Below are 11,987 nucleotides of genomic sequence, written 5' to 3'. Positions count from 1 at the left end.
GTTTAAAAACTCTTAAAATAAGCCAATTCAAACGGGTTCTAAGTTACAATAATTAATAATTTAAAATATTTATAAGGCAAATGAAAAAAATCATGGTACAAGAAACACTTATTTGACTCACAAAAACTCAAAATGCATCAAACAAATATGGAGAGAGTAGTACTCTATATAACTCTGTTTTGATTGGCTAGAATTTAGTACTATCATTTTTTCTCTTCTTTGGTAACAAGATACCCAAAACATGCTGATTAACCTTGCCACCATTCATCTTAATTAATTCAGCCATTTTTTCTCCCCTTATTTTAGATTTTTAAAAAGATTATATGATATTCTTTGTCCACCAAAGGCCAAAAAGCTGATGTGGTAATTAACTAAACAAATCAGTTCAGACCAAGGTCGCACTTGCCACTTGCGTATATATATATATATATTTCCACGTAATAAACATTCAGCCTATATGTTTCTTTTTAACCTACCATTATATACAGAATGTCCTTTTGTACATCATAATTTACAACTAATCGCTTATAATCGTATCGTTGTCCATATCAAAAAGCCGGCAAAAGATAACTCTATATTAAATATAAAGATGGTTTTCTCTTGATATTGACATTAACAGTTAAAATAATATCGTCTTTTTGGCCAATAAACCTCCTTCATTTTTCCTATATAACTGTAGCCACAGACTACACAAAATAAAGCCAATAACTACTCAACCATACTTGTTCTGTTTTCTTCTTCCTACTAGAAGCAAATAAATTAAAAGATGGTGATATTGCATAAGGGTGTTTTGTCCACAAACATGAAAGCAAGAATAATAGGTTCAGGAAAAGAAACCATAATTCTGGCACATGGGTATGGAGGAGACCAGTCTGTTTGGGATAAAATATTGCCCAAACTCATGTCTAATTACCAGATTCTCCTCTTTGACTGGAGCTTTTCTGGTGCTGTTAAAGATCAAAGTCTTTTTGACTCTCAGAAATACTCCTCCTATGAAGCTTTTGCTGATGACTTAATAGCTCTCCTTGATGAAATGAAGTTGGATTCTTCTATTTTTGTGGGTCACTCCATGTCTGGCATCATTGGTTGCATTGCTTCTATCAAAAGACCGAATCTCTTCACCAGGCTCATCCTTGTTGCATCTTCTCCCAGGTTATTTTCTAGTTTAATTTACTTAATTATATTTTTATCTATACCTCACTCTTTTTATTTATTTTCTTACTTTTAGGTGGGGTAATAGTCACCCCTTATGCTTTTGTACCATATTGAGTTGTGTGATTATCTTATTTAAAAGTTTAAACTGCAAAAAAGAGTATGCTTTTATTTACTTAATTATTTTATCGTCTTAAACAATTTTGACTACCCTCGATTAAGTTATCAGAAGTCAAACAAAAATTAATTTAGATGCTCATTGTATGGACATGCCTGTATATGCTTATGTTTCTTTCTCTGTATATTTCTGCATATATTGGGTTCTGATGTTTCCTAGTAAAGGAAATAAGAGTTGTATGAGTCACCATTAAGAGATAGTATTTCTTTTTTCCTTACTTGGAATGCAATTTTCACCACTTTATCTTGCACCTTTCGGTAAAGGTTTTTTAAGGGCCGTTTGACCATAAATAAAAAAAAACACTTTTTTTCGAAATTATGTTTGGATAAAATTTTCCGTTTTCACTTGAATTTTCGGAATTTTCAAACATTTTAAAAACTTAAAAAAATTATTTTTCAAAATTTTCACTTAATATCACTCACAAAAATTTAAAAAACAACCAAAAAATGTATTTATGTAACATAATTCTAATTTTTAAATATCATTTTCACTTGATTTTTTTTTTACTTTTTTTGAAATTTTACAATTTTTATGTCCAAACGCCACTAAGTTTATTCTAATTATTACTATGCGTACTAGCTAATCAATGATATTAGTCCTACACAAAACCATCTCCCAGGGTAGTGATCAAACTTTGATAACTTCCTTAAATAGTTAATTTCTTGTAAAGGTAAAAGGAAGTATTATTAATAGTGGTAACAACTAACGAGTAGAATGATCACCACGGCAAACCTTCCTTTTTCTTGTTTTAGTTAAGAGAACATCATCATTACATCCATATTCTATGTTTAAACTTGATGGATTCAATATGGTCGTTTGGTACACGGACTATATTATTCCGAAATTATAATTCCAAGATTATAATTCCAAAACTAATTTATACCTCATGAGAGATGAGATAAAATAATCCCACATTTGATGGGATAAGGTAGAATAAGATAGGATATCCTAGATCAAGTATGAGATTAAATAAATTTATACTGCCAACCAAATACAGTATAAATTTAATATCTTATCTCACCTTATCTCTCGTACCAAACGACCCCTTATCGTTCTTAGCACTGGAAATCAATAAACTTTTGAAATAATAAGTTCAGAATTTCATATTTATTAAACAATTTAGTAATTTTTCACATGCGTATAACTTTTGTATCAATTGAATCCACTGACCAAAGACTGCATCATCAGAGTTATACCGTATGGAAAAAGTTAATCTTTTCTTGCAAATATTAACTATCATCTTCTGTAAATTAATAGGTCGAAACTGTCGAAAGATACGGTTTATCCTTTTATACACCAGTGTTTGGCCCTTGTGTGTCTTCAAAATAATCTCCCCTAACAACTCATTTTTTCTTTTCCCTGGCCGTATAGGTTCATTAACTTGGAAGATTATGTAGGAGGTTTTGAAATAGCAGATATAGAGCAGATGTTTCAAAACATTGAGGAGAACTACGGCGTTTGGAGTTCAAGCTTTGCTCGTATAGCTGTGGATCCAAGTGATCCTCCCTCTGTTGAGAAATTCGAGAAATCTTTGAAAAGAATGGGAGTTGAAGTTGCATTGCCTTTAGCAAAAACAGTTTTTCTCAGTGATTATCGAGCCATTCTTGAAAAGGTTGTCACCCCGTGTACCATAATTCAGTGCAAGATTGATTTTGCTGTTCCAAATTCAGTTGCTACGTTCATGCACACCAACATCAAGGGAGAATCAACGGTGGAGATCATCAACACTCGAGGCCATTTCCCTCAGCTCACTGCTCATGAAGAATTTCTTAACGTAATTCATAGAGTCTTAAGTTCTTAGATAATTTCTTGCATGCTTGTTTTTTCTTTTTTGTTTGTTTTGTTGGCAGTAAAAGTAAAAGATGAAGTAATGTTAAAAAATGATCATTTGTGAGATAAAGTAGTACTAGTAATTATTATCTTGTTTTCATGACCTTTATTGCATATAGAAGGTGATATATGCTCTTGTCTGTCTTAGAAAGATTTGTGTGGTTGTCACAGTTTGGGACAAAAATACCGTCTCCTCTGCCAAGAGTTTTTGATAGCACAGTTTGTCACTTGGTTATGACTAAGAATTTCTCGTAAGGATAATTAGAACTGTTCTATCCATATGTGTTTCTAAGGGTCACGACCCAAAATCACAATCGGAGTCGTGACAGCGCCTAACATCGATAGTTAGCCAAGATAACACGCAACAGTAAAATACAAAAGAAACTACAATATTAATTGACTAACAACAGGATAATAACATAGCATAAAAAAGATAAATATAATAAGTCTAAAACCAACATCTAACGCAAACCATACCAAGATGTGGAGTCACAAGTACATGAGTTTCTAGAGTTTACTACATGCACTGTTCTCAGAAAAATACAACATTGTCCGGAAAATTGGAAACAATACAACAAAAATAAGAAGATGACTCAAGGTTTGCGAATGAAATGCAACTCTACCTCGAATCACCTGCACAGTATCTGTTAAGCACCCCTCGTGACTCCACTGGTACCAATATCCGGATTTGCACAAGACGTGCAGAATTGTAATATGAGTACAACCAACATAATATCCTCAGTAAGTGTCAAGTCTAACCCTGACGAGATAGTAACGAGGCTAAGACAAGACACCTACAATAAACCTGTACAATTATATATCAAGAAATGACGAAATAACAAATAAAAAGTCAAATATAACAACAGAATAATGGCAAGTGAAAGGGATAACAAATACAAAAATAAAGGGGCATAAAACGAAAACATAGAATAAAGTGTCACTGAGTAAGCCTCTTTCAAAAGGGAATAACAAAACCACAAAGTCAAGTCCACGTTCCAAATATCAAAGTAAAGAGTAATGAAATCAATAAACTTGCATGGAATCAACCTTCGTGCTTTTACTCTCATCCTCACATTATAATGTAAAAATCACTATTAGAAATCCGGAAAAAAGCGACAAAAAATTAGACTCCAAACTTGTCTGTCAAGAAAAGCGACCAACGTTGGTCGCTAAATTGGAGAAAATAATTAAATAATTATTCTAAATACATTAGCGACCAAGGTTGATCGCTTTTAACATGACTGAGTTCAAGTAATAAGTCAAAATAGTGAGGAAATATTAATAAAAATCCCTGAAGGGTTCAAATATAGTTGGCACGAAGCCCAAATATGGCAATCAGCCTAAATCATGATGATAGCAAATAAGTTTCAGTCAAATACACGGTAAAATCATCAATCGGGACGAACCAAGTCACAATACCCAATAGTGCACGACCCTACGCTTGTCATCAAGCGTGTGTCTCACCTCAATATAGCACTACGATATGCAATCCGGGGTTTCAAACCCTCAGAGCATCATTTACAATCATTACTCACCTCGAACCAGCTAAATCTCTAACTCGCGACGCCTTTGCCCCTCGAATCGGCCTCCACACGCGTCGAATATATCCAAAATCAGAACGAATACGTCACAATATGCTAAGAGAACAAAGCCCAAGCGAAAACAATCGAAAAATACCAAAAATTCCGAAATTAGCAAAACCCGAGGCCCGAGACTACTTCTCGAAACTCAGAAATTTTTACATCATTAGATTCCTCGTCTCCCCACGAGTTCATACATATCAAAAACATCAAAATCGGAGTCCAAATGACCCCTCAACTCTCCATTTAAAGCCCTCTTAAACTCAAGCCCTAAACCTCCATTTTTAGTCCTTTAATTCCTTAAATTTCAGTCCTAATCCATGGAATATTACCATAGAAGTGTGTTTTAAGTCCAAAATCTTTAGCTCAACGAAGTCTCCTTGATTTCCCTCTTCAAAATCGCCCAAAGCTCCCAATTCCGAGTTCAAAAATGGTTAAACCCTTCAAAAATCGCGAAGGATGAAATATATACCTTCTGCCCAGGTTTTTTCGCATCTGCGGTCCAAAACCCGCTTTTGCGGTACCACATATACGGTCAAAACAACCGCTTCTATGGTCCCTCACTTAATAGCTAGAATCGCACATGCGATAGAAATTCCGCATCTACGGCTTCGCAGATGCGGCCACCTTGACCGCTTCTGCGGAAACTGCTCGCCAAACTAACTTTCGCATCTGCGGCCTTCCCCCTCGCACGTGTGGCACCGCACCTACGGTCCCCAAACTGCAGGTGTGAAAACACCAGAAGCAGCAATATCAGCTGCTGCAACCAAGTTCCAAATTCTCCGATAACCACCCGAAATGATCCTGAGGCCCCCGGGTCCTCAACTAAAAGCACAAACATAACCCGATACCTTATTCAAACTTGTTCCAATCATCAAAACACCTCAAACAACATCAAATTACAAAAATTCATCGAATTCAAGCCTAAGTTTCTAAAATCTTCCGAAACACGCTTTTGATCAAAAACCCAACCAAACCACGTCCGAATGACCTAAAATTTTGCACACACATCCCAAATGACACAACGAAGCTACTGAAACTCTCGGAGTTCCATCCCGACCCTTATATCAAAATCTCACCTATCAACCGGAAATCGCCAAAATATCAACTTCGCCAATTCAAGCCAAATTCTACTCTGAACCTCCAAAACCAATTCCGATCACGCTCCTAAGCCATAAATCACCTCCCGAAGCTAATCGAACCATCGGAACTCACATTCGAGCTCTCTAACACATAAGTCAATATCCGGTTGACTTTTCCAACTTAAACCTTCTTAAAAGACACTAAGTGTCTCATTTCTTACCAAATCCTTTCCGAACTCAAACTGATCAATCCGATCACATAAAACACGGATAACGAAGCATAAAGAAGCAGAAATGGGGGAAACAGAGCGGTAACTCATGAGACGACTGGCCGAGTTGTCACATCCTCCCCAACTTAAACTAACGTTCATCCTCGAACGAGTCAAGAAACATACTTGAAGCCTCGAATAGGTGAGGATATCTACTATGCATCTCCCGCTCGGTCTCCCAGGTAGCCTCCTCCATGGGCTGACCTCTCCACTGCCCTTTCATTGAAGCTATATCCTTTGACCTCAACTTCCGAACCTAACGACCCAAAATAGCTACTGGCTCCACATCAAAGGTCAAATCATCATCCAACTGAACCGTGCTGAAGTCCAAAACATGAGACGGATCCGCAATATACTTCCGGAGCATAGAAACATGAAATACCGGATGCATACTCGACAATCTGGGTGGCAAAGCAAGCTCATAAGCCACCTCCCCAATCCTCCGAAGCACCTCAAAAGGCCCAATAAACCGAGGACTCAATTCCCCTTTCCTCCCAAATCTCATAACACCCTTCATGGGTGAGACCTTCAACAAAACCTTCTCGCCAACCATGTAGGACACATCTCGAACCTTCCTATCAGCATAACTCTTTTGCCTTGACTGCGCTGTATGAAGCCTTTCTTGAATCACCTTTACCTTCTCCAAAGCATCATATACCAAATCAATCCCCAATAGCCTAGCCTCACCGGGCTCGAACCAACTAACTGGAGATCTACACGGCCTCCCATACAAAGCCTCATATGGAGCCATCTGAATACTCAACTAGTAGCTGTTGTTATAAGCAAACTCTGCAAGCGGTAGAAACTCATCCCATGATCCTCCGAAATCAATGACATAAGCACGCAACATGTCCTCTAATATCTGAATAGTACGCTCGGATTGCCTGTCTGTCTGAGGATGAAAAGTTGTGCTCAACTCTACCTGAGTACCCAAATCTCTCTACACGGCCCTCCAAAACTGTGAAGTAAGCTGAGTACCTCTATCTGAAATCATGGAAACTGGGACACCATGCAAATGAACAATCTCTCGGATATAGATCCCTACCAACCGCTCTGAAGAATAGGTAGTACACACATGAATGAAGTGTGCGGACTTGGTCAGTCGATCCACAATCACCCAAATAGCGTCAAACTTCTTCAAAGTCCGTGGAAGTCCATCAACAAAGTCCATAGTGATCCTCTCCCACTTCCACTCAGGAATATCCATCTACTGAAGCAAGCCACTCGGTCTCTAATGCTCATATTTCACCTGTTGTCAATTGAGACACCGAGCTACAAATCCCACAATATCTTTCTTCATTCTTCTCCACCAATAGTGCTAACTCAAATCCTGATACATCTTCGCGGCACTCGAATGAATGGAATACCGCGAGCTATGGGCTTCCTCCAAAATTAACTCCCGAAGCCCATCCACGTTGGGCAGGAAGATCCGGCCCTGCATCCTCAATACCCCATCATCACCAATGGTCACATCCCTGGCATCATTATACTGAACCCTATCCTTAAGGACAAGTAAATGCAGATCATCATACTGGCGCTTTCTGATGCGATCATATAAAGAAGACCGAGAAACCACACAAGCCAACACCCGACTAGGCTCCGAAATATCTAATCTCACAAACCGATTGGCCAAGGCCAGAACATCAACTGCAAAAGGTCTCTCCCCAACTGGAATATATGCCAAACTCTCATACTCATTGCCTTCCGGCTCAAAGCATCGACCACCACATTGGCCTTTCCCGGATGGTACAATATAGTGATATCGTAATCCTTAAGAAACTCCAACCATATCCACTGCCTCAGATTAAGATCCTTTTGCTTGAACAAATGCTGAAGACTTCGATGATCGGTGAACACCTCACAAGATACGCCATACAGGTAATGCCTCCAAATCTTCAATGCGTGAACTATGGTAGCCAACTCCAAATCATGAACGGGGTACTTCTTCTCATGGGGCTTCAACTGATGAGAAGCATAAGCAATAACTCTACCCTCCTGCATCAATACACAACCGGTCCCAACTCTCGAAGCATCACAATACACGGTATGTGAACCTGAAGCTGATGGAAAAACCAATACTGGAGCTGTGGTCAAAGCTGTCTTAAACTTCTGAAAGCTCTCCTCACACTCATCCGACCATACAAATGAAGCACCCTTCTGAGTCAACTTGGTCAAGGGCGATACGATAGATGAGAATCCCTGAACAACCCGGCGATAATAGCCTACCAAACTAAGAAAGTTGCGAATCTCCGTGGCTGAGGACAGTCTGGGCCAACTCCGAACCGCCTCTATCTTTTTCGGATCAAGCTGAATACCCTCGCTGGACACCACATGCCCCAAGAAAGCCACTGAATTAAGCCAAAACTCACACTTGGAGAATTTTCCATAAAGCTTCTCCTCCCTCAATCTCTACAACATGACTCTCAAATGCTCCGCGTGCTCCTCCTGACTACGCGAATACACCAGAATATCATCAATGAAGACTATGACAAACGAGTAGAGATAAGGCCGGAACACGCTGTTCATCAAATGCATGAACGCTGCTGGGGCATTACTTGGCCCGGAAGACATCACAAGGAACTCATAATGACCATATCGGGTCCTGAAAGCCGTCTTAAGAATATCCGACTCCCTAATCTTCAATTGGTGATAACCCGAACGGAGATCAATCTTGGAGAACACCCTCGCTCCCTGAAGCTGGTCAAATAAATCATTAATGCGAGGCAAAGGATACTTGTTCTTAATTGTTATCTTGTTCAATTGCCTATAATAAATGCACATTCTCATTGTGTCATCCTTCTTCTTTACAAACAGAACCGGTGCACCCCAAGGTGACACACTAGGCCGAATGAACCCCTTATCTAGGAGCTCCTAAAGCTGCTCCTCCAATTCCTTAAACTCTGCTGGTGCCATACGATACGGCGGAATAGAAATAGGCTGAGTGCCCGACACCAGGTCAATACCAAAGTCAATATCCCTATCCGGTGGCATGCCCGGTAGGTCTACAGGAAACACATCGGAAAAATCCCTTACAATTAGGACAGGATCAATACTGGGAATCTCAGCTCCGACATCCCTCACAAACGCTAGATATGAAAGGCAACCCTTCCCAACCATACGCTGGGCCTTCAAGAAAGAGATCACTCTACTAGGAACATAATCAGTCACACCACGCCACTCGATCCGCGGCACACCCGGCATAGCCAAAGTGACTGTCTTAGCATGACAGTCCAGAATAGCACGACACGGAAATAACCAATCCATGCCCAAAATGACATCAAAATCCACCATGCTCAATAGTAATAGATCCACTCGGGTTTCCAAACCCCCAATAGTCACCACACATGACCGGTATACACGGTCTACAACAACAGTATCGCCTACCGAGGTAGATACACGAACATGTAAAGCAAGAAACTCACGGGGCATACCCAAATAACGAGCAAAATATGATGACACATAAGAAAAGGTGGAACCGGGATCAAATAATACAAAGGCATCTCTGTGGCAGACTGAAACAATACCTATAATGACAGCATCCGAAGCAATGGCGTCGGGTCTGCCTGGGAGTGCATAGAAATGGGCCTGACCGCCCCCTGATCGACCTCCACCTCTGGGGCGACCCTTGGCTAACTGACCCCCACCCCTAGCTGGCTGAGCGAGTGGTAGTGAAGAAACTGGTGCTGAAGCCGAAGACTAACCCCTCTGCTGGGAAGAACTAGCAACCCGACAAGGAAACTGCCTCCATATGTGGCCCATATCGCCACACTCATAACAACTCCCAGGTGCTGGAGAAGGGGACTGAAGGGAACCCCTCATACCGGAGTGACTAGCAGATGCGCTCGGCATAGAAAAACCCTGAGCCGATGGGGCACGAGATGAACTCTGAGCTGAGAGGGCGCTGAGTGATGACTGGCCTTGCTGAGATTAATGATAACCATGACCTGAAGATGTCCCACGATAACTTGGGCGGGCAGACTGAACAGACCTGAATGAACGGCCTCTACCATGCTGAAACTGGCCCCTCGAAGGAGCACCACTATAACTGCCCGATCCTCGAGGCCTCTTGGCCTCCCTCTCCTCTCGCTCCTGGCGGCGAACAGTCTCAATCTCACGGGCGATATCAACAGCCTCCTCGAAGGTAGCACTTATCACTCTCTCTGGTCATAAGAATACGGAGATGATAAGTAAGGCCATCAAAAAATCTCCTAATCTTCTCTCGATCCGTCGGAATCATCTAGATGGCATGATGAGCCAACTCAGAAAACCTCAACTCATAATGTGACACAGTCATATCCCCCTGTCGCAACCACTCAAACTGTCTACGCAGCTCCTCTCTGCGGGACTGCAGCACATACTTCTCCAGAAAGAGAATGGAGAACTGCTGCCATGTAAGAGGCGCTGCTTCAAAAGGCCTACGCCTCTCATACGCCTCCCACCAAGTGAAGGCAGCCCCCGAGAACTGAAAGGTGGTAAATGCTACACCGCTAGACTCAAGAATCCCTATTGTATGAAGCATCCGCTGGCACTTATCCAAGAAACCCCGGGCATCCTCGCCCTCTATTCTGCTAAAAGTCGGAGGCTGGAGTCTATCAAACCTCTCAAGTCGATGATGCTCATCATCCTGCATAACTGGTACTACAAACTCCCGAGCTGGTGCAATCGGCTGGGCTGGAGGTGCCCCCGGCGTCTGAAGTCCCTGCACTACCTGCTTAGGTGTACGAGCAGCGGGGGTCTGATTGCCTCCCCCGGCCGGTGAAGTAGCTGCTGCTGTACTGGCTGAAACTGCCTGAGCTAGGACAGTGCAAACTGATAAGATCTGTGCCAAGGCCTCCTGAAGACCCGGAATCATGATGGGCATAGCTGGTGCCTGAACTGGTGTTGCTGGAGCATCCATAGCTGGAGCCTGATCCTGAGCTAGGGCAGCTGGTGGGTCTACAGGTGCTGCCCTCACTGCTCTGCCTCTGCCACGACCACATCCACGACCTCCGGTGGACTCCGTTGGTGGCACTGGTGGTCATCCACCCTATTCGGTAGCTCGTGTCCTCACCATCTGTGAGAGAATAGAATAACGGAAGTTTAGTACTAGGATCAACTAGTTCGCACGATAAGCATTTCAAGAATATGAAGTTTTTCCTAAAGGTTCTGCAACCTCTCGATGATAAATACAGACGTCTCCGTACCGATCCGCGAGACTCTACTAAACCGGCTCATGACTCGCGAGACCTATGTAACCTAGGCTCTGATACCAACTTGCCACGACCACAAATACCGGTCGTGATGGCGCCTATCACATTACTAGGCAAGCCGGACCAGTTATAAACCACAACCCATTTTCATTTTAAATAAATCATTTGCTAACACGGTTTAATTACAAATTATCATAATAAGTGTTTAAAACAACAAGATAGATATGCGGAAGTCAAAAAGACATAGGAACTACACAACCCACACTGATCTGGTATCACAAGTCTAGAGCCTCTAATACAAGTCTGAACAACCTACTACATAGATAGTCTAGGAATGCGGAAAAGTAATAAGATAGAAGAGAAAATTCAGGGCTGCGGACGCCATGCAGCTACCTCGAAACCCCCTGGCAAATGCTGAATGACTGGAAAGCTCTCACTCGGCCTCTGGGGCACCAAGATCTGCACGCAAGGTGTAGGGAGTAATGTGAGTACTCCGACCTAGTGAGTAATAAAGATAAATAATGACTGAAAGTAAGAAAACACGTATACATAAGGTATTCTATAATGAGGCAATTAAATAGGTAATTTGTAAGCAGTAAACCAATGAAAAGCAAAATAAAGTACTTCTACAACAAATAAACAGGTAATTGGCAGACAGATATGATAAAGTAAACACATAGAAGTTCACCCCTCGGGCACCCTATAGT

General features: G+C 41.3%; 1 protein-coding gene across 1 annotated transcript; it reads left to right on the top strand.

Annotated features, from left to right (window-relative positions):
- The first annotated feature begins 681 nt into the window (after positions 1–681).
- Positions 682–3,260, top strand: LOC107802235 (karrikin insensitive 2 receptor IA-like). The gene is made up of 2 exons (XM_016625693.2): positions 682–1,152; positions 2,702–3,260. The coding sequence occupies exons 1-2, from the start codon at positions 767–769 to the stop codon at positions 3,129–3,131; spliced, it is 816 nt and encodes a 271-aa protein (XP_016481179.1). The 5' UTR covers positions 682–766; the 3' UTR covers positions 3,132–3,260.
- The last annotated feature ends 8,727 nt before the right edge of the window (positions 3,261–11,987 follow it).

The sequence above is a fragment of the Nicotiana tabacum genome, chromosome 11, assembly GCF_000715075.1.
Source record: "Nicotiana tabacum cultivar K326 chromosome 11, ASM71507v2, whole genome shotgun sequence".
NCBI classification, from domain to species: domain Eukaryota; kingdom Viridiplantae; phylum Streptophyta; class Magnoliopsida; order Solanales; family Solanaceae; genus Nicotiana; species Nicotiana tabacum.
The sequence above is the reverse complement of the archived record's forward strand: the minus strand, read 5'-3'. Positions and strand labels throughout refer to the sequence as shown.